This window comes from Mauremys mutica, chromosome 20 (assembly GCF_020497125.1).
Source record: "Mauremys mutica isolate MM-2020 ecotype Southern chromosome 20, ASM2049712v1, whole genome shotgun sequence".
NCBI lineage: Eukaryota > Metazoa > Chordata > Testudines > Geoemydidae > Mauremys > Mauremys mutica.
In genome coordinates, this window is record NC_059091.1 from 614,301 (window position 1) to 639,833 (window position 25,533).

Consider the following 25,533-nt stretch of genomic DNA (forward strand, 5'->3'; position numbering starts at 1 on the left):
AGGGGGTGGGGCCCGGACGCCTGGGTTCTATCCCGGCTGGGAAGGGGGGATCCAGTGCTCAGGGCAGTGGGTGGGGCCCGGACGCCTGGGTTCTATCCCGGCTGGGAAGGGGGGATGCAGTGCTCAGGGCAGGGGGTGGGGCAGGGAAGGCGCGGCCAGAGGCGGTTGCAGCCACTGATTGGCTAGGCTTCAAAGAGTGGGCGGGCCTTCCCCTCGGATTGGCTAGATCAACCAGAGCGGGCGGTTGGAAGGGGCGGGACCGGAACGGAGAACGATTTCTGATTAGCTACCACCCGGGGACGGGGCGGGACATCCCTCCGGATTGGCCCGGGGCGAGGCGCGGGCGGGGCAATGTCGGCGGCGCTGCGGCGGGCGCTGGGCGCAGCTGGGCCCGGCCCGGCCCCGACCCCGGCGCTGGTGCTGGGCCCGGCCGGCTCGGGCCGCTCGGCGCTGCTGTTCCGGGCGGCGCTGGGCGGGCCCCGCGCGCTCTTCCTGGCGCCCCGCGCCCTGCAGCGGCTGCCGGGGGCCCGGCGCGGGGAGAGCGACCCGCGCGGCCTGCAGGTGAGGGGCGGGGCCAAGAGCCGGGGCGGGGCCTGTGGGGAAAGGGGCGGGGCCAAGAGCCGGGGCGGGGCCTGTGGGGGAAATGGGGCGGGGCCAAGAGCCTGGGCGGGGCCTGTGGGGAAATGGGGCGGAGCCTGTGGGGAAATGGGGCGGGGCCAAGAGCCGGGGCGGGGCCTGTGGGGAAATGGGGCGGGGCCAAGAGCCGGGGCGGGGCCTGTGGGGAAATGGGGCGGGGCCAAGAGCCGGGGCGGGGCCTGTGGGGAAAGGGGGCGGGGCCAAGGGTAAACGTCTTAGGGGGCTGGGGTTACTTTCTCCCGGGAGGGCTGAATGGGGGGAGAAGCTGGAGGCTGCAGTGCTGGGTGGGTGGGAGGGGGGGAGCTAAGGGGTGGGGCTTCATGGCAGGGGAGGAGCCTAAGGGGCAGGGCATAGGATAAAGGGAGGGGCTTGAGGGGTGGGAGGGGCTTTTTGGAGGTGGGGGGGGTGGTGCTGGCCTAGGACAGGGACTGGACCTGGTTGGGGGGAGGGGCTGCTGGGTTGGGGCTGGCGCGGGGGGAGGCCTGGTGAGGGAGGGGATCGCAGGCTGGGCTGGGGCCGACCCGGTTCAATAGCTCCCTCCCTTCCCCACCCTAGCGCATCCAGTTCCTCTACCCGCCCTCGCTGCGGGAGCTGCTGCGCCTCTTGGCCTCGCTGCCCCAGAGCCTGCCTGGGCCCCCTGCCCTCCTCCTGCTGGACGGGCTGGAGCAGTACCTCGCTGGCTGCCCTGGCCCCCAGGCGGCCGCCCGGCTCTCAGCCCTGCTGGTGGACACGGCTGCGTACTTCACGGGGCGCCTCGGCGCGGACCCCCAAGGATCTGCCCCCTGCTGCCAGCTCGTCGCCTCCATGCAGGTCTCCGGGGAAACAGCGGCTGAGGATCATCTCGGCGTCCTCCAGCGCTACTTCCCAGCCCAGTGCTGGCTGTGCCCAGCCCCGGCGGCAGCCTCGGGCCAGGAGGACTGCGGGGGCGACCGCGTGTTCAGGGCGCGCCTGTCCCAGCCCGGTGCCGCAGACCAGGAATGGAAGCTGGGATTCAGCCTCGATGGAGAGATGAGGGTGTCCCCAGTTCCGTGGGGCCGTGCAGAGGATCCAGGGGCGGCAGACACAGACACAGACAGAGCTGCCGCGGCTGGCAAATGACCCCTGGGGCTCTGGGGATGTAAATTTGTCTGTGGGTTTCTGGCCTGGCCGTTGGCTGAACCTTGGGCGATTTAGGGGGGAATCCGTCTCTGTACGTCCCCTCCTTGCCCTGCTTGGTTTGCCACCCCCAGTGAATAGAAATGAAGGAAAATTCAACAGTTCAAATCTATTTATTCCAGTACCGCCGAAGGAACAGCCGAGATCGCGCCAGGTGCTGCACGGACACAGAGCAATACGCACTCTCTACCCCTGAATCTAATTTATTTTCCACGGTTTCAGCTCTCTGGGGAGGTGGGATGACCTGACCGGTTAGCTGCGCCCAGCTCTGAGGGGGAGTCTATCTGTTCCAGTGCGTAGGATGCAGGGCTCGGAGCAGAGGAGATTGGGCTTCTGTTCCTGGCTCTGCCACTCATTACCTGCTCTCTGACCTCAAGAAAGTCACTTTCCCCATTAGACCTCACTCCCCATCTAGAGCCAGTAATAGAATCTGATTCCAGCCCCTCCCAGATCTGGGAGTAGAACCCAGGAGTCCTGGCTCCCAGACCCCCCCCCCCCATTCTAACCCACTAGACCCCACTCCCCTCCCACAGCCATGAGTGTCCCTCACAGCTGGCTTAGTGCCATGGAGCTGATCTGGCACAGAGCTGGGGGCACGGGCACAAGGAGGGTGGAGCCACGAATCAGGCCCAGCAGCTCCCTGCTGCCTTGGCTGCAGCCGTCAGCTCCTGCCCCCTCCTGGGCTCCCTTCCCAAGTGGCTCACCCTGCCATTGGAGCCGCGCCAGTCCCAGCCGCAGCCTGCCCCAAGCTGAGCCGCTGCTGATAACCCCCGGGGGGCTGGTTGCTGTGGAGATAATCGCTATCAGGTGGGGACGTGTTCTCACGCTGGTGGGGGGGCTGGACCCAAGCGGAGCTACTCCCCCGATTCTGCCCCTGGCACCGTCAACGCCTGGGCTGAGAGCCAGGGGAGTCACTGACGCCCAGGGGCACGGGAGAGCCAGCAGTGTCCAGGGCCCCATTGCCACGTTTCCTTGCACTAGTGCTGTGCACGTGCGAGACCCCGGCACGTGGGACAGGCAGCCATGCACGCTGGCTTTATCCAGTGTCGCGCAGGGCTCCTCAGGCCCTGCTACGAGGAGCGGAAAACGTGATTTCGCTGTATGATCCGGGATCCCATTGTGCCAGGCCCTGTACAAACTCAGGTCACAAAGCCAGTCCCTGCCCTACAGAGGTTCCAGTCTCTCCCCCGGCGCAGCAAAGGGCTGCTCGGGACGGCAGAGCCCAAAACACGTCTGTGAGGGGCTCTGGCTGGTCTATAAAGCTACGGGTGGGATCCCAGGGAGTTGGGAGGCCAGGGACAGACGTGGTGGATGGGGAAGGAGGTTTCTCCCCGGCAGAGAAGGCAGCAGCCCCCTGGAGGAGCAGTGAGGGGGGAAGAGACCTAACTGGTTTGAAGCCGGAGCTCGGTCGGTTTCCGACAGCTGGTGTAACGGGGCGTCCGGGATGCGTGGAGCCTTCCCCAGCTGAGACTAGGCAGACGTGGAGTGGGAAAAACCAGCCCGTTTAGATCACGCATCCAGCCGCTGGTGGCTCCCAGCCGGGCCCCACCCCTGCCAAGGCACTGCGGAGCAGTCCCCTAGTTCTGGGGGATTCTCAACCCCCACTGGCCCTCCCACCCCTGCTCCCCTTTAACAAGCCCCTGGCCTAAGCTGGGGCCCACCGCTGCCGGGCAGGTAGGAGACGGCCCTCGACCCCCAGGCGTTTCAGTGCTGCCAGATGGGTTGCTGGTGGTGCCAGGGCGACTCAGTCCATCCGAGAGCGCCCCAGGGCAGGGACAACCCCATGGAGTTAAATACTTAAAGGGAAAATCCAAATGACAGCCCGGGTCGGTCAGTATTGTCAGCCCTGTTTTACAAGTGGGGAAACTGAGGTGCAGAAGGGTTTGGGGGGAAATGCCCAGGGTCACAAAGCAAGTCGGTGGCACAGCTGGGATAGAACCCAGCAGTCCTGACTCCCAGCTCCCCTAACTCTAACCACTAGGCCAGACTCTTCTCCCACAGCTGGGGCTAGAACCCAAGAGCCCTGAGACCCGGCCCCCCCACTCCCACCTCTGGCCCCTGCTGCCTGACTAATAAATTGGTCACAGCAGTAACAGATTTACAGGGGTAACGGGGCTTTTTGAGCTCCCCTCCCCTGCCCCCCGTACACACAAGTACAAAAAGAAAAGGGGCAGGAAGCAGGATTGCAGGACTCCCAGCATCCCTTGCAGCTGAGCCAGGCTTGGGCGGGGGGGCAGAGTGGGTGGGCTCCCCTTGGTGGCACAGGGGGCTGCAGCTTCCACCCAGCTCGTGTTTCGAATCCAAGCCAGCTCGGGGGGGGGGGGGATTGGTGGTCGCGCCCCCTGCTGGCAGGTTGGTCCCTGACCACCTGCTCCGCGGATGTAACAGCCGGCACCGGCCGCGTTGCCCATGGCCCATCCGGCCAGGTGGGAGTTTCCGTCCCCGCAAGAGCCCAGTCTGAGCCTGAGCTGGGGTCGTGTGGAATCCACCTCCACTGGCTTCCCCACAGCCTTGCAAGGCCCAGGCAAGGGGGAGCTGGCGCTGGGGTCATATGTCCGTCCTCCAGGCACCGGGGCCCCTGTGCGTCCTGCTGGGACGGGGTCCCCTCTGCGTCCTGCTGGGACGGGGTGTCCTTTACAATACATCATGCCAGGATGGGGTCCCCTCAACGTCTTCCAGGCATGGGGCCCCTCTGAGTCCTGCTGGGATGGGGGTCTCCTTTATATCATCCCAGGTCCCCTCTGCGTCCTGCTGGGACGGGGTCCCCTTTGCGTCCTGCTGGGACGGGGTCCCCTCAACGTCCTGCTGGGATGGGGGTCTCCTTTATATCATCCCGGGTCCCCTCAACACCCTGCTGGGACAGGGTCCCTGCTATGTTCTGGTGAGATGGGGTGTCCTATACATCATGCCAGGACGGGGTCCCCTCAACATCCTCCAGGCACGGGGCCCCTCTGTGTCCTGCTGGGACGGGGTCCCCTCAACGTCCTCCAGGCACGGGGCCCCTCTGTGTCCTGCTGGGACGGGGTCCCCTCAACGTCCTCCAGGCATGGGGCCCCTCTGCATCCTGCTGGGACGGGGTGTCCTTTACATCATGCCAGGATGGGGTCCCCTCAACGTCCTGCTGGGATGGGGGTCTCCTTTACATCATCCCAGGTCCCCTCAACAGCCTGTTTGGTCGGGGTCCCCGCTACGTCCTGCTGGGACGGGGTCCCCGCTACGTCCTGCCAGGAAGGAGTTTCCGCCACGTCCAGCAGACGTGGGGTTCCACCTCTGTTCTCCAGGCCCGGAGTCCCCTGCCCATCCGCTGGCACTATGAGCACACCACATAGCTGGCTGGGAAGGGCTGGGCCTGGCACCCATCCTGGCACAGGTTGGTGTAGAGGTTGGGCCGGTGGGTGCTGGTGCCCAGGGGGCTGTAGTCAGCGGAGATCCCTGAGTCGGACACCAGCAGGTAGCTGTATTTGAGCGGGCGCTGGTGCCCACAGGGGGCCAGCAGCTCCGAACTGGGGTCGAAGACGGTGTACTCGAAGCTGGAGGAGGACGAGACCCGCTCCTCCGGGACAGGCTCCGGTGTAGCCCCCGGGGGGCCCAGCTCCTGCCCCATGGCAGGGGGGCTTTCAGAGCCCGCACTGCTTTGGGCATCTGGCAGGAGCAGAGAGGCCTCACCCAGGCTGCATGGCATCAGCTGTTCATCCAGCACCAGGTAGTCATCCTGGGGCTCCACGGGCGGCTCAGGGCGGGTGGGCGGGACCAAGCCCTGGGCTTTAGGGGGCAGAAGGGGCACCGGTCCCTCCGCCTTGGATTCGCGGCCCTCAGACAGCACCTCCAGCGTGGTGGGCGGCTCCTCCAAGTAGCCAGGGTTCGCGCTCCACCACAGGTAGGCGTTCCTGTGTCCCAGCCAGAGCTGCAAAGGCAACAGGGCCTGGATCACCAGAGAGGCTGGGGAGGGGTGGGGGGCACCGACTGAGCCAAGCCTGGGGGTCTGAGCCCCCTCTCTGCACCCCTGGACTCTCAGGTTCTGCCTGTCCCCCACCAGCTCCTGCCAGCCCCTTTGTTTTAAACCAAGGGTTTATGTAGGGCCTACAACAACAATGCCTAGCGTTTGGCAACATGGAAACCAGCCCCGGGCTCACTCCCCATCTTGGCCCTTGTCTGGCGGCTCCCCCATCTCTAAGCATCTCCCCCCTGGACAATCGCCCTGGTCCCCCAGGCCAGTGTGTTCCCCTGCATCAGACCCCCCCCCCATATCCCCAGCACAGATGCCCTCGGGGCAGGGTGGTGACCCCCTGCAGGCCCTGGTGGCCAGACCCCTCCATGCGTCAATGGGCTGCAGCCCCCTGCAGCGCCCCTGGGCCCCCCGGCCAGGGCAGGATCTGGTACCTGGAAGTTTCCCTTGTAGAGGGTGAAAAGCCCCTCGAATTTGTGCTCCGGGCTGGGAATCACCGGCCACAGCTTCTTCTTCAAAAACCTGCGGGGGAGGGGGGCAGTGGTGAACAGGAGACAAGTCCTGGCGTGAACCTCCCCCCCGTCCATGGAAATGTGCGTGCACCCACCCTGCAAACGCTCGGGGGCCATTGGCTGCAGGGGGCTCGGGAGATACGGCCCCCAGCACCACCCACACGCCTCGCGCATCCCCTCACACAACCGCCAAGCGTCTGTACACACGTGACAACACGCATGTGCATGCTACCACACACAAGGCCATGCAGGCCTGGGGACTCCCCCAGTGTGGCAGGCGCGTGCTCCCCCCACCAGTGCCTTGAAGCCTTAGCCCAGAGGGGCCCAGGGGGTGGGGGATGGGCTGTCCCGTGGGCAGGGGCGCAGCGGGCGGTACCTGCGGTGGGTGAGAAGGGCAAAGAGGGCCAGGAGCACCACGATGAGCACCAGGATGAGCGACAGCGACAGGATCAGGGGGTCCAGATCTGCAAGGTGGGGAGGCAGGGTCAGCCCAGGCTGCGGGCACGAGTGACCCCAGGGATGGCGCCAGCTGCCTCCAGTGGGATCACAGCGAAGGGCCCAGGATCAGCCCCCCCCAGATCAGCCCACGGCCCCTCCATCCCCACTGCACCCCATTATCCCCTGCCAGCCCACAGCCCCTCCCCCCATCCCCCTGCTATCCCCTGCCAGCCCATGGCCCCTCCCACCACTATCCCCTGCCAGCCCATGGCCCCTCCCACCACTATCCCCTGCCAGCCCACAGCCCCTCCATCCCCACCGCACCCCACTATCCCCTGCCAGCCCATGACCCTGCCCCCGCATCCCCCCACTGTCCCCTGCCAGCCCACAGCCCCTCCCCCCATCCCCCTGCTATCCCCTGCCAGCCCATGGCCCCTCCCACCACTATCCCCTGCCAGCCCACAGCCCCTCCCCCATCCCCCTGCTATCCCCTGCCAGCCCATGGCCCCTCCCACCACTATCCCCTGCCTGCCCACAGCCCCTCCATCCCCACCGCACCCCACTATCCCCTGCCTGCCCACGGCCCCTCCATCCCCATCCCCCCACTATCCCCCGCCACCCAATGACCCCTCTACCCCCATCCCCCCGCTATCCCCTGCCAGCCCACGGACCCTCCCCCCACTATCCCCTGCCAGCCCACGGCCCCTCCATCCCCATCCCCCCGCTATCCCCCCCACCCACCACGGGAGGGCCCCGGGGGGGGCTCACCGTGGGGCGTCACCACGGTGACCGGCGCCGACCAGGCGCTCCAGTAGCCGCTGTAGCTGACGCCGTCGGGCCGGACGCGCACGGCCAGGGTGTAGCGGGTCCGGCCCCGCAGGTTGAGGATGAGGCACTCGGTGCGGCCGTCGGGGATGTCGACCTGCAGGGGCGGGAGGGGAGGGTGAGGGGCACTGGGCGGGGGGGCAGGGTAAGGGGCGCTGGGCGGGTGGGGGGCTGCCCGGGCGGGGCAGGGGGGGGGCAGGGTGAGTGGCGCTGGGCGGGGTGGGGGGGGAGCCCGGGTGGGGCGGGTGAGGGGAGGCAGGGTGTGGGGCGCTGGGCGGGGGGGCTGCCCGGGGGGGGCGGGAGGGGAGGGGGAGGGGCGCTGGGCGGGGGGCGGGGTGGCAGGGGGGGGCAGGGTGAGGGGCGCTGTGCGGGGGGGCTGCCCGGGCGGGGCGGGGGGGGCAGGGTGAGGGGCGCTGGGCGGGTGGAGGGGTGCCTGGGCGGGGGGGGGGGGGCAGGGGGAGGGGCGCTGGGCGGGTGGAGGGGTGCCCAGGCGGGGGGGGCAGGGTGAGGGGCGCTGGGCGGGTGGAGGGGTGCCCGGGCGGGGCGGGGGGGCAGGGTGAGGGGCGCTGGGCGGGGTGGGGCGGGGGGGGCACTCACCGTCTGGCGCTCGGCGCCCTCGGGGGCGAAGGCCACCTCGTAGCGCAGGCTGCTCTCCAGGTAGCGCAGGCCGGGCGGCTGCCAGCTCACCGCCAGCTGCCCCGGGCTCTCGGGCGCGCGCGCCGTCAGGTTGGATGGCGGGTCCAGGAGAACTGCGGGGTGGGGTGGGGAGACGTGAGCTGGGGGGTTCAGGGGCCTGGGGGGCTGGCTGGGGCGGGGGTGGGGCTGGGAATGGGGCTCGAGGCCTTTCCCCTCTAGGGGGCGCCGGCTCCCATGTGGCCCGGGGCAGGACTCGGGGTGGGGGGGAGTGAGGCCCGGGGTCTTTCCCTTCTAGGCACTGGCTCCTGTCTGGCCCCATGGCAGGGACTGGCTGGGGGGGCAGGGAATGGGGCCCGGGGCCTCTCCCCTCTAGAGGGCACTGGCTCCAATCCAGCGTGGGGCAAGAGGACTGGCTGGCTCAGGGGTGGGGAATGGGGCCCGGGCCCAGAGGACTGGCTGGCTCAGGGGGTGGGGAATGGGGCCCGGGCCCAGAGGACTGGCTGGCTCAGGGGTGAGGAGTGGGGCCTGGGACCTTTCTCCTCTGTGGGGCACAAGCTCCGATCTGGCCCGGGCCCGGAGGACTGGCTGGCTCAGGGGTGGGGAATGGGGCCCGGGGCCGGAGGACTGGCTGGCTCAGGGGTGGGGAATGGGGCCCGGGGCCGGAGGACTGGCTGGCTCAGGGGTGGGGAATGGGGCCCGGGGCCTTTCCCCTCTGGGGGGCGCCGGCTCCGCTCTGGCCCGGGGCCGGAGGACCGGCTGGCTCAGGGGGACATGGAGCCTTTCCCCCCCCCGGCTCTCACACCTACCCACTTGGTTGATCATGATGTTGCGGGCGTGGATGATGTTGCTGCTGTTGCCGGCAAAGGCGCTGACGTGCAGGAGGGTGAAGGACGGGGTGTCCTGGGGGGGGAAGACGCAGCTGAAGCGGGTGCTGTTCCAGGGCGTCCGGGCCACGCTCACGTTGCAGCGCTGTGGGGCGTCCCCCCTGTTGGAGTCGAGGAGAGAGGGGGGCGGGGGATCAGGAGCAGCAGAGCCTGGGGAGAGGGGAGGCCTTGGGTGGGGGTATCAGCATAGGGGGCATGTTTGGTGGGGCAGACATGTGGGGGGCCCAGACTGAGGGTGCAGAGGGAGGGGGCAAGGGGGCAGGCTGTGGGGTGAGACTTGGGGGCACAGAGGCATTCCAGGACCTGCCCCCTCCCCCCCTCAGCTCCCCGCAGAGGGGCCCCCGGTGGGGGAGGGGGACTCACTCCACGACGTAGAAGAAGCCGTATTCGGTGGCGCTCGGGGGGCTGCTGCTCTCCCAGAAGCAGGTCAGGTCCTCCAGGCAGCGCGTGAAACATTTGGGGTCCTGGGGCTCCTCACCCAGGAGCAGGGCAGCTGGGGACACAGGGAGGGCCCAGTTAGCAGCCACCTCTCCCCTCCCCCCCGTCCACACGGACCAACAGCCCCACCCGGCTGCGTTATCACGCGATCTCCCCCATCCTACAGTCCTGCACCCCCAAAGCCCGGCCAGCGAAGAACGCCGCTACCCTGCAGCAAACCCTGCGCCCCAGGAACATCCTGCTGCAGGGGGTTCCGAGGATTAACCGCCCCTTGCCCTGACCCGCCCAGGGAGGTGACTCCAAAAGAGACCTTCGCAGCCAGGCACAAGAACAACCCCAACCCCCAGAAGGCAACAGGCCCCAGCTGCCGCTGCGAGTGAGGGGTGTCCTCTGGAGCCAGCCGGCCCTGCCCGAGGGGCTCCTGGGGGCAGATCTCAGCTCCCTGGGTCTGCCCCACTGCAGGCGGACACCCCATGGACAGCACAGGGCTCTCCACTGGCTCCGGGCAGGAGAGTTAATGTGGTGACCCGGCTGTGTGTGAAAGCATCCCTGTGTGCACGAGTGTCTACTGACCCATGAAGGGCTATTCAATAGGGAGTGTGTGTGTATCTGTGTGCATGGGTAGCTCTGCGTCTGCACATGTGTGTGTATGTGTGTGTGTGTATCTGTGTGTGTGTGTGTATAGATATATGGGTGTGGATGTGTGTGTGTAGGAATAGGTGTGTATCTATGTGTGTATGTCTGTGTATGGGGGGTAGGACATGTGTGTGATTGTGTGTAGAAAATAACAACACAGCTCCTCACTACACTGTTATACTGTGTCCGTGCAGCGTCTGGCACAGCTGGGCCTTTGGGCTCTACCATAATCCAGATAATACATATGATTATTTCATGCTTCGTTTATTAGACCAGTGCCTGTTCCAGGCATTTCACGGGGATTCAGCCACGTGCAGACACTGAATTCTCCTTAGTCTCTGTCATTTTGTGTGAAGCTACTTTCTGTTAATAACTCCCAGTCTGCGTCACGCGGGGAGTCAAGAAATGATCTTTAATTAACTATTCGATATTATTACCATATAGGCTACGTTCCCTCCTTCATATAGTTTAGGAAAGTAGATTAGATAGATAGGTAGATAGAGGGGGTGGATGGGGATAGATAGATAGAGGGGGTGGATGGGGATAGATAGATAGAGGGGGGGTGTGGGGATAGATAGATAGATAGGGTGGATGGAAATACATAGATAGATAGATAGACGGGGTGTGTGGGGATAGATAGATCGATAGATAGAGGGGGTGGATGGGGATAGATAGATAGAGGGGGTGGATGGGGATAGATAGATCGATAGATAGAGGGGGGGTGTGGGGATAGACAGATAGAGGGGGTGGATGGGGATAGATATAGATAGATAGAGGGGGTGTGTGGGGATAGATAGATAGATAGAGGGGGGTATGGGGATAGATAGATAGATAGAGGGGGTGGATGGGGATAGATAGATAGAGGGGGTGTGTGTGGATAGATAGATCGATAGATAGAGGGTGTGTGTGGGGATAGACAGATAGAGGGGGTGGATGGGGATAGATAGATAGATAGATAGAGGGGGTGGATGGGGATAGATAGATAGAGGGGTGGATGGGGATAGATAGATAGAGGGGGTGGATGGGGATAGATAGATAGAGCAGGTGGATGGGGATAGATAGAGGGGTGGATGGGGATAGATAGATAGAGGGGTGGAGGGGGATAGATAGATAGAGCGGGTGGATGGGGATAGATAGATAGATAGAGGGGGTGTGTGGGGATAGATAGATAGATAGATAGAGCGGGTGGATGGGGATAGATAGAGGGGTGGATGGGGATAGATAGATAGAGCGGGTGGATGGGGATAGATAGAGGGGTGGATGGGGATAGATAGATAGAGGGGTGGATGGGGATAGATAGATAGAGCGGGTGGATGGGGATAGATAGATAGATAGAGGGGGTGGATGGGGATAGATAGATAGAGGGGGTGTGTGGGGATAGATAGATAGATAGATAGAGCGGGTGGATGGGGATAGATAGAGGGGTGGATGGGGATAGATAGATAGAGCGGGTGGATGGGGATAGATAGAGGGGTGGATGGGGATAGATAGATAGAGCGGGTGGATGGGGATAGATAGAGGGGTGGATGGGGATAGATAGATAGAGCGGGTGGATGGGGATAGATAGATAGAGCGGGTGGATGGGGATAGATAGATAGAGGGGGTGGATGGGGATAGATAGATAGAGGGGTGGATGGGGATAGATAGATAGAGCGGGTGGATGGGGATAGATAGATAGATAGAGGGGGTGGATGGGGATAGATAGAGGGGTGGATGGGGATAGATAGATAGAGCGGGTGGATGGGGATAGATAGATAGATAGAGGGGTGGATGGGGATAGATAGATAGAGCGGGTGGATGGGGATAGATAGATAGAGGGGGTGGATGGGGATAGATAGATAGAGGGGTGGATGGGGATCGATAGATAGAGCGGTGGATGGGGATAGATAGATAGATAGAGGGGGTGGATGGGGATAGATAGAGGGGTGGATGGGGATAGATAGATAGAGCGGGTGGATGGGGATAGATAGATAGATAGATAGAGGGGTGGATGGGGATAGATAGATAGAGGGGGTGGATGGGGATAGATAGATAGAGGGGTGGATGGGGATAGATAGATAGAGCGGGTGGATGGGGATAGATAGATAGATAGAGGGGGTGGATGGGGATAGATAGAGGGGTGGATGGGGATAGATAGATAGAGCGGATGGATGGGGATAGATAGATAGATAGAGGGGGTGGATGGGGATAGATAGATAGAGGGGGTGGATGGGGATAGATAGATAGAGGGGTGGATGGGGATAGATAGATAGATAGAGGTGGTGGATGGGTATAGATAGAGGAGGAGTGTGGGGATAGATAGATAGAGGGGGATGGATGGGATAGATAGATAGATAGATAGATAGATAGATAGATAGAGGGGGTGGATGGGGATAGATAGAGGGGGTGGATGGGGATAGATAGATAGAGGGGGGGTGTGGGGATAGATAGATAGATAGGGTGGATGGAAATACATAGATAGATAGATAGACGGGGTGTGTGGGGATAGATAGATCGATAGATAGAGGGGGTGGATGGGGATAGATAGATAGAGGGGGTGGATGGGGATAGATAGATCGATAGATAGAGGGGGGGTGTGGGGATAGACAGATAGAGGGGGTGGATGGGGATAGATATAGATAGATAGAGGGGGTGTGTGGGGATAGATAGATAGATAGAGGGGGGTATGGGGATAGATAGATAGATAGAGGGGGGTATGGGGATAGACAGATAGATAGAGGGGGTGGATGGGGATAGATAGATAGAGGGGGTGTGTGTGGATAGATAGATCGATAGATAGAGGGTGTGTGTGGGGATAGACAGATAGAGGGGGTGGATGGGGATAGATAGATAGATAGAGGGGGTGGATGGGGATAGATAGATAGAGGGGTGGATGGGGATAGATAGATAGAGGGGGTGGATGGGGATAGATAGATAGAGCAGGTGGATGGGGATAGATAGAGGGGTGGATGGGGATAGATAGATAGAGGGGTGGAGGGGGATAGATAGATAGAGCGGGTGGATGGGGATAGATAGATAGATAGAGGGGGTGTGTGGGGATAGATAGATAGATAGATAGAGCGGGTGGATGGGGATAGATAGAGGGGTGGATGGGGATAGATAGATAGAGCGGGTGGATGGGGATAGATAGAGGGGTGGATGGGGATAGATAGATAGAGGGGTGGATGGGGATAGATAGATAGAGCGGGTGGATGGGGATAGATAGATAGATAGAGGGGGTGGATGGGGATAGATAGATAGAGGGGGTGTGTGGGGATAGATAGATAGATAGATAGAGCGGGTGGATGGGGATAGATAGAGGGGTGGATGGGGATAGATAGATAGAGCGGGTGGATGGGGATAGATAGATAGATAGAGGGGGTGGATGGGGATAGATAGATAGATAGAGGGGGTGGATGGGGATAGATAGAGGGGGTGGATGGGGATAGATAGATAGATAGATAGATAGAGGGGTGGATGGGGATAGATAGATAGAGGGGTGTGTGGGGATAGATAGATAGATAGAGGGGTGGATGGGGATAGATAGAGCGGGTGGATGGGGATAGATAGAGCGGGTGGATGGGGATAGATAGATTAGAGTAGATTATAGAAAATGATACATTCTCTATAACCCTGTTTTAGGAGCAAAATTCCACTTCACCGTGACTACAGAGGCGCAAGCAGCATCTCACATATCAAGAGGAGACGTGGTTTTACCAAAATGTCTGTACGGCAGAGAAAGAAAATCTCAGCGAAACAGAGAAATGTGGGGCTGGAAGGGACCTCGCGAGCTCATCAGGCCCAGGCCCCCTGCACTGAGGTGGGACAAACCGGAGAGAGAACCTTGGCCATCGCTGCCAGGGGCTTGTCCCACCGTGTCCTGTCAGGGATCCCACAGCCGCCCTTGGAGGCCTGGTCCGGAGCTCAGCTCCCCTCAGAGTTCGTTAGAAAGTTTTCCCCTAAGATCTACCCTGCCTCTCTCTCGCTGCAGACGAAGGCCTTTGCTTCCTGCCCTCCCCTCGGGGCCATGGAGAACAACTGATCCCCGTCCTCCCTGGAACAGCCCTTAAGCCATTTGAAGGCTGTTCTCAGCTCCCCCCCCCCAGTCGCCTTTTCTCAGGACTAAACATGCCCAGATTTTAATCTTCTCTCCCAGGGCCGGTTTTCGAAACCTTTGATCATTTTTGTGGCTCTCCTCTGGCCTCTCTCCGGTTTGTCCACATCCTTCTTAAAGCGCAGCGCCCAGGAGACTCCGGCTGGAGCCTCGTCAGTGCCGCGCAGAACGGGACAATCACCACCCGTGTCTCACATATGATGCTCCTGCTAATACACCCCCGAATATTGGCTGGTTTCACAACTGCATCGCGTTGCTGGCTCGTTCGCTTGGTGACTCACTCTAACCCCCGGCTCCTCTTCCTGACACAAGACGTTTGATTTTTCCTTCCTGAGTGAAGCACTTTGCACTTGTACTGAATTTCCTCTTCTTGATTTCAGGCCAATTTGTCCGGGCGGTTTTGACTTCGAATCCTGCCCTCCAAAGTGCTTGCAACCCCTCCCGGCTTGGTGTCAGCCACAGACGTATCGGCACACACTCCACTCCGTTATCCAAGTCACTAACACAAATACTGAACGGTACACGACCCAGGACTGACCCCTGTGGGACCCCAGCAGACACCCTCCCAGTTTCGTGGGCTACAACCCCGCTTCATCGGATGCACGTAGTGGATGAAGTGGGTTTTAGCCCACGAAAGCTTATGCTCAAATAAATGTGTTAGTCTCTAAGGTGCCACAAGTCTTCCTGTTCTTTTTACAGATACAGACTAACACGGCTGCCACTCTGAAACCTCCCGGTTCGACAGCCAACCATTGAAAACTCCCCTCGGAGTCCAATTTCTCAACCAGCTGTGCACCAACTGCCTAGTAATGGCATCTAGGCTGCATTTCCTTAGGTTGCTTATGAGGCTGTCACGTGGGCCTGCATCAAAAGCTTTACTGAAATCAAGATATTTCCTGTCTGCAGCTCACTGGGCCAGTAACCCTGTCGAAGAAGGAAATGAGGTTGGTTTGCCACGATTTGTTCCTCACAACTCCATGCTGGCTAGTCCTTATTCTCCTAGTATCCTCTAGGGGTTTACCAACTTTAATCGTTTGTTCCGGTATCTTTCCAGGTACAGAAGTCAGGCTGACTGGTCTATAATTCCCTGGGTCCTCTTTGTTCCCCTTTTACAAGATAGATATTACGTTTGCCCCTGTCCAGTCCTCTGGGGCCTCCATGACGTCTCGAAGATCATCGCGAACGGTTCCCAGATTGCTTCAGCGAGTTCCTTAAGTAACCGAGGATGAGTCTCATCAGACCCTGCCAACTTGAGCACATCCAATTTATTTAAACATGCTTGAACGTGATCTTCCCCTTGCGGTCCTTCCGCCTGGTTAATATTCACTGTGCTAAGTACCTGGGCACCGTTAGCCGTTTTCATGAAGACTGAAGCAAAATGGGCACGATACACTTCAGCCTTCTCGATGTCGTCAGTTCATAAACTCATAGACTGAAGGTCAGAAGGGACCATTATGGTCACCTAGTCTGACCTCCTGCACAACGCAGCCCCAGAATCTCACCCACCCACTCCTGGAACAAACCCCTGACCTATGTCTGAGCTATTGAAGTCCTCAAATCGTGGTTTGAAGACCTCAAGCTGCAGAGAATCCTCCAGCCAGTGACCCCTGCCCCATGCTGCAGAGGAAGGCGAAAAACCTCCAGGGCCTCTGCCAATCTGCCCTGGATTATGAGCTCTCCTTCCCTGCTAAGCAGAGGACCTCCACTTTCCTTTGCGTTTCTCTTGCTCCTAATGGATTTAAAGAACCTCTTCTTGCTTGACATGACCCTCGCAGGTGTGACTCAGTTTGTGCCTTAGCCTGTCTGATTTTGTCCCTACAGGCTTGTGCTGGTCTTTTGTTCTCCTCCTGAGCAGGTCATCCGGGTTTCCACTCTTTGTAGGATTCCTTTTTGATTTTCAGGTCACTAACGAGCTCTGGGAGGAGCCCCGTTGGCCTCTTACTGTTCTTCTGTGCTCTCCTTCGCATTGGGCTACTTCACAGTTGTGCCTTTCATAGTGTCTCCTTGAGAAGCTGCCAGCTCAACTCCTTTATCCCACAGATTTGCTTCCCGTGGGACTTCAGCTGCCAGGTCTCGGAGTTTGTCAGCGTCTGCTTTTTTGGATGTCCATTGTCCTGTTCCTTCCTTTCCCTCGAAACACGGAATCTATCCCGTCACAATCACTTCCACCAACAAAGAAAAAAGGAGACTAAGGGGGGACATGATAGAGGTATGTAAAATCATGAGTGATGTGGAAAAAGTGAATAAGGAAAAGTTATTTACTTGATCCCATAATATAAGAGCTAGGGGTCACCAAATGAAATTAACGGGCAACAGGTTTAAAACAAATAAAAGGAAATTCTTCTTCACGCAGCGCACAGTCAACCTGTGGAACTCCTTGCCTGAGGAGGCTGTGAAGGCTAAGACTATAACAGCGTTTAAAAGAGAACTAGATAAATTCATGGAGGTTAAGCCCATTAATGACTACTAGCCAGGATGGGTAAGAATGGTGTCCCTAGCCTCTGTTTGTCAGAGGGTGGAGATGGATGGCAGGAGAGAGATCACTGATCATTGCCTGTTAGGTTCACTCCCTCTGGGGCACCTGCATTGGTCACTGTCGGAAGACAGGACACTGGGATGGGTGGACCTTTGGTCTGACCCAGTCTGGCCATTCTTATGTTCACCCAAATTGCCTTCCAACTTCAGATTTGCAACCACTGATCAGAATCAAGTCAAAACTGCCTGTGCCCCGGTTACTTCCTCCGCTGCAGGGCTGCCCGGGGGGGGGGGGCAGGGGCCCCCACGAGAATATCGTATTCTATAGTATTGCAACTTTTTTTTATGGAAGGGGCCCCCGAAATTGCTTTGCCCCCGGCCCCCTGACTCCTCCGGGCGGCCCTGCTCCGCTGGCTGGAACGAACAGCTGGCCCCAGCACAGTGCAGCAGAGTCCTGGAAATCTTGCCAAATTCCTTTCCCAACAGATGTCTGGGGAGGTGAAGTCCCACCCTCCCCCACCCCCACGCCCCCTTACTACCAGGTCTTGTGTTTTGGATCCTTCTGTTATTCGTTCTAGAAATGCCTCCTCCACCTCCTCTCCCTGATCTGGGGTAAACCCCCCAACCGTGATGTCCCCCTTCTCCCCCCCCTTTTCTCTTTGAGTTGCTCTGCCTCCCGCCTCCTTCGGGGCCAAGGCCGTCCAAAACAACCTTGTATGCGACACCTGATAAGGCCGTTTCAGACGCTGTCCAGGCTTAGATGTACTACGTGAAATACGGTTTGGAAAACATTCCAAGCGGCTGGATAGTAAACAAACACACAATGTACAGATATACACACGCGCAGCTATGGACACGCATCCTCTTCAGAGATACATAAATAGCCGTGAGACGTGTGTGTATCATACACGTGTCTATCTATATTTGTGTGTGTGTATATATGTACACCAGAGACACAGATTTCTGCACACACTCACACATTTGACATACACACACTTACACCAAGAGGCAGACACTCACATATTTTACATAGACCCACAAATTATACACACACTTCTCTATCTGTACATAGATCCACATCTCGCTGTCTGTACACGGCAGCTTCTCATCATGCATCTTTCCGACATGCACCCCACCCCGTCCGTATATAGCTACACAGCTACCTCCTTAGCCATACAGTTCATCTTTTTACCATGTACATTTCTCCAAAGATATTTCACATAACACACACGCTTGTGCAACCGCCCCCCACGCTTATCTGTGCATGGGCTTGGGAGGAGCAGATTGGTATCAGTAAATGTTGATTTCACACAGTACAGGCACAAACTGATAACAAGTGTTTCCGCCGATGATCAGTGAAACGTACAGCGCGGCAGAGCGCTGCCCGAGGAGGCAGGAGCTTGATTTAAGGCTGTTTCCTTTGTGTATTTCGATACGTGACCTTGACCCTTTGGGTTGTACCGGTTAGAAAGCTTGAACTTTTTGCATCTGAATGTCTAGTGCCATTAAATAATTGTCATCGACACCCCCCATTGGCTGAATAAAACCCCCAATTTTGTGCAGCTGTGAAGATTTAGCTCAATGCAAATCTAAAAAAACCCCACCTTACGAATAAACACCGAGATTATCCCTCCAACTGCTCAAAAATAAAAATCAAATTTGGCCAAGCCGGGCTCTGCAGCACTTCTAGGAGGTTGCCGCTAATTACCTCTGCGTCTATATAATGTGTCAGCACATGGGCCAGTGGGTCAGCGATAAACTCTGCCAGGGGGCTTCCCCCAACTGCAGCATCCTTCTGGAGATGCTCAGAGCACTGGCGGTTAGGGCCATGGAGGCATCTGGATGGAGGGATGGGTGTGTGTGGAGATAGATAGATAGATAGATAGAGGGGGTGGATGGGAATAGATAGATAGATAGATAGAGGGGGTGGATGGGAATAGATAGATAGAGGGGGTGTATGGGGAGAGAGGCGCGGGAACGGGTCGGCTCTGCTGTAGTTCAGGCTCTTGGTAGGACAGAGGTGTCTGAGGCCGGAGAGCCGGCTGGAGCAGGGCCGCCCGGAGGATTCAGGTGGCCTGGAGCAAAGCAATTTCAGGGGCCCCTTCCATAAAAAAGAGCTGCAATCCTATAGGATACGATATTCTCGTGGGGGGCCCAGGGCCTGGGGAAATTGCCCCACTTGCCCCCCCCCCAGGGCGGCCCTGGGCTGGAGCGATACGTGTGTCGGGGGATCGATGGGGCAGCCCCACACACTGGGCTAAGACATCAGAGCATGTTTCACAGCCACATTCACTAGAGCTGGGTACACACATGTGCACGCACACACCCAGCATGCACTCAGCACAAATGCCTGCAAGCGCACCCCCCCACACTCATGCACGTGCCCGCACACCCGCACACACACGTGAATACACACACACATGCACACACCCGCATGCACACACACACATTCATGCACGCACACGTGAACACACACATGCATGCACACATGTGAACACACACATTCATGCACACACATGTGAACACACACATGCATGCACACATGAATACACACACCCGCATGCACACCCCCCGCACACACACACATTAACGCATGCACACGTGTGCACACACACACACATTCATGCACACATGAACACACATGTGCACACATACACACGTGAACACACATTCATGCACGCACACATACACACGTGAACACACATTCATGCACGCACATGTGAACACACACGTGAACACACACATTTATGCACACACATGTGAACACACACATGTGAACACCCGCATTCATGCACACACACGTGAACACACACACATTCATGCACGCACACGTGAACACACACGTGAACACACACATTCATGCACACACACGTGAACACACACACATTCATGCACACACACGTGAACACACACACCCGCACACACTAGCTGTCAGGTTCTACCAGCAGAGGCAGGAAATCAGTTTCCTGTTATGAAACACTCCTGCCCATGCCCCTGCCTGGCCCCCGGGCCGCTCACCCGCCCCCAGCCCGCAGGGCACTGCCAGCCCCCCGGGCCCGCGCTGGTACCTTGGATGTTGAAGTCGTTGCCGGGGCCGGCTCCCTCCTGCGTGGTGCAGGCGGCCCAGAGCAGCACGGTGCAGAGGGCAGCGATGTGGCTCCGATGAGGCTCCATGGCCCGGGGAAGGGACAACCGGAGCGCTCAGCGTCTGGCCTGGCAGGGCTCCCTGGCTGCAGGTTGTGGCTGCGCTCGGGGCGGGCGGGCTGGGAGGGGACAGATAAGGGCTGGGCTGGGGCTGCTGCTAGGGGAGGCTGAGGAGCAGGGCAGGGAGTTGGAGAGGAGCCAGGAGCGGTAGAGACGCCCCCACATCTCCCCCATTGCCCCCTCCACTGCCTTGGGGAGGGGCTCATTGGGGCTGGACAGGGGATCCAGGGGGAGCAGATCGCTGCCCTGTGGGATCCAGGGGGAGCAGATCACTGCCCCGTGGGATCCAGGGGGGAGCGGATCACTGCCCCGTGGGATCCAGGGGGAGCAGATCACTGCCCTGTGGGATCCAGGGGGGAGCGGATCACTGCCGCCTCCACTGCCTTGGGGAGCAGATCACTGCCCTGTGGGATCCAGGGGGAGCGGATCACTGCCCCGTGGGATCCAGGGGGAGCGGATCACTGCCCCGTGGGATCCAGGGGGAGCGGATCACTGCCCTGTGGGATCCAGGGGGAGCAGATCACTGCCCTGTGGGATCCAGGGGGAGCAGATCACTGCCCCGTGGGATCCAGGGGGGAGCGGATCACTGCCCCGTGGGATCCAGGGGGAGCGGATCACTGCCCTGTGGGATCCAGGGGGAGTGGATCACTGCCGCCTCCACTGCCTTGGGGAGCAGATCACTGCCCCGTGGGATCCAGGGGGAGCGGATCACTGCCCCGTGGGATCCAGGGGGAGCGGATCACTGCCCTGTGGGATGCAGGGGGAGTGGATCACTGCCCCGTGGGATCCAGGGGGAGCGGATCACTGCCCTGTGGGATCCAGGGGGAGCAGATCACTGCCCCGTGGGATCCAGGGGGGAGCGGATCACTGCCCCGTGGGATCCAGGGGGAGCAGATCACTGCCGCCTCCACTGCCTTGGGGAGCAGATCACTGCCCCGTGGGATCCAGGGGGAGCAAATCACTGCCCTGTGGGATGCAGGGGGAGTTGATCACTGCCCCGTGGGATCCAGGGGGAGCGGATCACTGCCCTGTGGGATCCAGGGGGAGCAGATCACTGCCCCATGGGATGCAGGGGATTCTGCCTGGTGGGATACAATGGGGGACTGTGGATCAGTGACCGGTGGGATCCAGGATCACACAGGATTCACTGGCCCTTTGGATGCACAGCTGGGGAGTTGATCAGACGAGGCAGTGACTCCCCACCCGTGGGCTCTAGCAGGGCCGATCCTGCACTTTGCAGCGGGGGGATCGAGCGGGAGATGGCAGCCGGCTCCCTCCCCCTGCAGCACACAGGGACACTCAGGCCCAGCTCACGGGACCTGAGCCAAACGGGGAGGGGGGGAGGGGTGATGCACCCCAGACACAGAGGGTGCTGGAAAGAGGGTGTTAAAGGGGGCTTAGACACCCCCCGCCTGCACTCCCCAACCGTCGGGCTGGAAGGAAGGCAGGTCCCTTCCCCGCAGCAGCAAGATAATCAAACCCTCCCAGGGGACGTTGGGGCTGGACAGCAGATAAAACAGGGCGTTGCGATGCCAGCACACTGGGATTGCTGCTTTTGTGCCTTGCAAGACCCCTAGAGGTGCCAACCCAGATCAGGGCCCCCCTGTGCCAGGGGCTGTGCAGACCCCGACCGAGATCAGGGTCCCCCTTGTGCCAGGCGCTGCCCAGACCCTGTCCAAGATCGGGGCCCCCTTGCATCAGGCGCTGCCCAGACCCAGTGAGACAGTCCTTGCCCCAAGCGCTCCCAAGCCAGACAAAATGAGGTTCATTATCCCCATTGTACGGATGGGGAAACTGAGGCACAGAGCCAGGCCGTGACGTCACCGGGGGGCACAGCTGGGAATTGGACCCAGCTCAAGCAGCCGTTTGTAGCTTTCACTAACACCCCCCTCCCCACTTTTTACTGTGAAAAACAAACTGTCCGGCCGTCAATCAAAGCCAGGCCGGCCCCAAGCCCCGGCCCCCGTGACGCAGGTGAGCTCTGTCCCAGCAAGAACATGGGGAGGGACAGGCTGGAACAAACACCGCGTGTTGGCCAGAGATAAGGCGCCGGAGCGGCGCCGGGCTGGACCGGGCTGTTTACACCAAGCCCGGGGCCTCTTTGAAACAGCTGAATGGCGCGATCGTGGGGGTGGTAACGGAACGTCCCACTCAACGCCCCCAGCCCCACCCCCAACCCACGCACCAGTGTCGCCATACAGCTAGGAGTACACGCCTGCAGCCCCGGACACACTGCTCCATGCACATCCCTGCACACACACGACTACACGCATGCACACACACACGTACATTCCTGCATGCACCTCCCCCCAAATACAGGCACATCCCTGCACACACATGACTACACGCATGCACAGACGTACATTCCTGCATGCACCTCCCCCCCGAATACAGGCACATCCCTGCACAGGAACGACTACACGCATGCACACACATGTACATTCCTGCATGTACCTCTCCCCGAATACAGACACATCCCTGCACACACACAACTACACACATGCACACACATACATGTACATTCCTGCATGTACCTTCCCCCCAAATAAAGGCACATCCCTGCACAGGCACGACTACACACATGCACAGACGTACATTCCTGCATGCACCTCCCCCCCCCCCACGAATACAGGCACATCCCTGCACAGGCACGACTACACACATGCACACACACATGTACATTCCTGCATGTACCTTCCCCCCAAATACAGGCACATCCCTGCACACAGATGACTACACGCATGCACAGACGTACATTCCAGCATGCACCTCCCCCCCGAATACAGGCACATCCCTGCACAGGCATGACTACACGCATGCACACACACATGTACATTCCTGCATGTACCTTCCCCCCAAATACAGGCACATCCCTGCACACACATGACTACACACATGCACAGACGTACATTCCTGCATGCACCTCCCCCCCCGAATACAGGCACATCCCTGCACAGGCACGACTACACGCATGCACACACATGTACATTCCTGCATGTACCTCCCCCGAATACAGGCACATCCCTGCACACACATGACTACATGCCTGCACACACACACACCCACACCCATTCCTGCATGTACTTCCCCCCAAATACAGGCACATCCCTGCACACACACGACTACACACATGCACACACACGTACATTCCTGCATGTACCTCCCCCCCAAATACAGGCACATCCCTGCACACACATGACTACACGCATGCACAAACACATGTACACTCCTACATGCACACACTCCCCCCGAATACAGGCACATTCCCTAACTGCACACGTGAACACATACACACATGAATGCAGTGACAGACACACTAGCACACGCACATCCCTGCACACACATGAATACACACATGCACAAACATGTGTACATTCCTGCACCTCCCCCATGAATACAGGCACATCGCTGCATGCATACATAAATATACACACACACACTCACACACACACACATGCATGTAGCCTCAGACATACTGGTATATACACATCCCTGCACACACATGACTACACGCCTGCAGACACGCGCAAAGACATGTGCCTCCTTGCATGCACCCATACCCCACCCTGAATACAGGCACATCCCTGCATGCACACCCATGAACATACACCCACACGCTCACCCACCCACACCCACCCACACACACCCACACTCAGGCACATACAGCCTGGCATATAATCACACACATGTATTATTACGCACACACACAAACATACTCACGGCCGGGCTCCTTATAAGGTTAAACCATCAGCCACTGGGGACTTTGTCCAGCTTGGGGTTGGGGTCTAGCCCCAGCTCAGGGAAGGGGTGTGTGTGTCAGGACTCCTGGGTTCTATCCCCAGGTGACAAAGTGGGGCTGTTCTTAATGTTCCCTCTGAATACTGGGGGGGGGGCTCAGTTTCTGGCCAACCCTCTGGCGCCTGGCAACTAATGGCCAGGCCCTTCCCCCCCCCCCCAAGGGGATGCTACAGGTGGGGGAGAACAAAGAAATCAGGTGACCGCGTGGCCCGGGAGAGGAACTGAGCAGAGAGGAGGAGGGGCTGGAGGGGGTTCAGTTTGGGGCTGGCTGGGGATGAGGAGTGAAGTGCAGACGTGGGGGTCTGGCTCACTGCCCCCCAGAATGGACCCGGCCGAGGGGTCCGGCTCGCGGTACCTACAAGCTCTGTGTTTGACCCTCTTCCTGTCATCGAATAAACCTCTGTGTTACTGGCTGGCTGAGAGTCATGTGGGGGGGCAGGACCCGGTGGCCCCCCCAGGACCCCGCTGGGGCGACTCGCTGTGGGAAGCGCACGGAGGGGCAGAGGATGCTGAATGCTCCAAGGAGAGACCCAGGAGGTGAAGCCGTGGGAGCTTCTTGCCCTGGGGACAGTCTGCTCCGAGGGAAAGGAGGCTCCCCAGAGTCCTGCCCGGCTTGGTGGGGAGCAGCTCCAGAGCATCGCCCGGGGACTCTGTGACACCCCAGCTGTGGGGAGTAGTGGGGGAGGGGAGGGGGGTCCGGACTCCTGGGTTCTATCCCCAGCTCTGAGCCGGGGGGCGGGGGAGCAGAACTCCTGGGTTCTAGCCCCAGCTCTGAAAGCGGGGGCAGGGGGCAGGACTCCTGGGTTCTAGCCTCAGCTCTGAGCGCAGGGTGGTGGGGGGGCAGGACACCTGGGTTCTAGCCCCAGCTCTGGGAGAGGCCTCGGGGGCTAGTGGTTGGAGGGGGGATGGGCAGGGGCCAGAGACACTGGGGGGGGAGGAGAGGACCCATATCAGCCATTCCCAGGACACTTCCCTCTCTCCCTGCTGCTTATCGCCCCCTCCCCATGCAGGATAATCCCCCCGCCCCCGCCCCAGGTGCTCCCGCCCATTTCCCCCATGGGGCCTGCCCGTTAACCCTTTCCAAGCTGGGACAGCAAGAAGAGATTGGGGGGCACCGTGGGCTGATGTACCCCCCTTGTCACCGCAGGGGTCACACTGGGGTTGGTGGGAGCCAGGATCACCAAGACTGGGGGGGGGTATTAGGGACCCCCCCTTAACAGTGGGGGTGGGGGAAGGAATAAGGCTGGCTGGTTGCTAAGCAACTGCAGGGATTGGGGGGCAGGAAGCTAGTGGTGAGATGGGAGAGCCAGGTGGGGGGGCCAGGGGCTTTGTGTGTGTGTGTGGGGTCCTCATGGCCTGATTCCCTCCCCCCGGCAGTGTTACAGATTCCAAAGGGGGGGTATTTACAGTTCAAAGGAGCCGTTTGATCTGGGACTGAGACACAGAGCCCCTGCGCATGCGCCCGTCACGTCATCCCTCTGTGCCTCAGTTTCCCCACCTGCCCAGTGGGGAGAGTGTTTCTTTAGCTTGTCAGCTCCGGGGCAGGGACTGTCTCTCAGTGGGTCCGGGCAGCGCCTGGCCCAAGGGGGCCCTGATCCCGGGCGGGGTCTGTGCAGCACCAGGCCCGAAGGGGGCCCTGACCCCGGACGCAGCCTGGAAGCGCAGCTGAGACGCTAACGAAGCTGCCTGGGGGGCTGTGGCAAAATGGGAAATTTCAGTAATATTTTCATGACGCTCACATGTGCCTCAGTTTCCCTCCGGACGTAGCCTTGCTCCCCAGCGGATGCGAAAGGGTTAAATCTGCTCTTGGCCCAGAGCAGGCCCCTGGGGCTGGCTAGGGTGGACCCAGGGGCTGGT

At 59.9% G+C, this 25,533-nt stretch overlaps 2 protein-coding genes across 2 annotated transcripts; one reads left to right on the forward strand and one right to left on the reverse strand.

Moving 5' to 3' along the window:
• Window positions 1-351: 351 nt before the first annotated feature.
• Window positions 352-2,337, forward strand: LOC123353756 (ATPase SWSAP1-like). The gene is made up of 2 exons (XM_044995159.1): window positions 352-561; window positions 1,192-2,337. Exons 1-2 carry the CDS (start codon window positions 352-354, stop codon window positions 1,732-1,734), a joined length of 753 nt encoding a protein of 250 aa, XP_044851094.1. The 3' UTR covers window positions 1,735-2,337.
• Window positions 2,338-3,371: 1,034 nt separating this feature from the next.
• LOC123353483 (erythropoietin receptor-like) lies at window positions 3,372-25,533 on the reverse strand. Its single transcript, XM_044994582.1, has 9 exons — window positions 25,416-25,533; window positions 19,743-19,937; window positions 9,396-9,525; window positions 8,955-9,133; window positions 8,110-8,261; window positions 7,456-7,609; window positions 6,626-6,713; window positions 6,172-6,259; window positions 3,372-5,695 (listed from the first exon to the last, which is right to left on the reverse strand). Exons 2-9 carry the CDS (start codon window positions 19,846-19,848, stop codon window positions 5,102-5,104), a joined length of 1,491 nt encoding a protein of 496 aa, XP_044850517.1. The 5' UTR covers window positions 19,849-19,937; window positions 25,416-25,533; the 3' UTR covers window positions 3,372-5,101.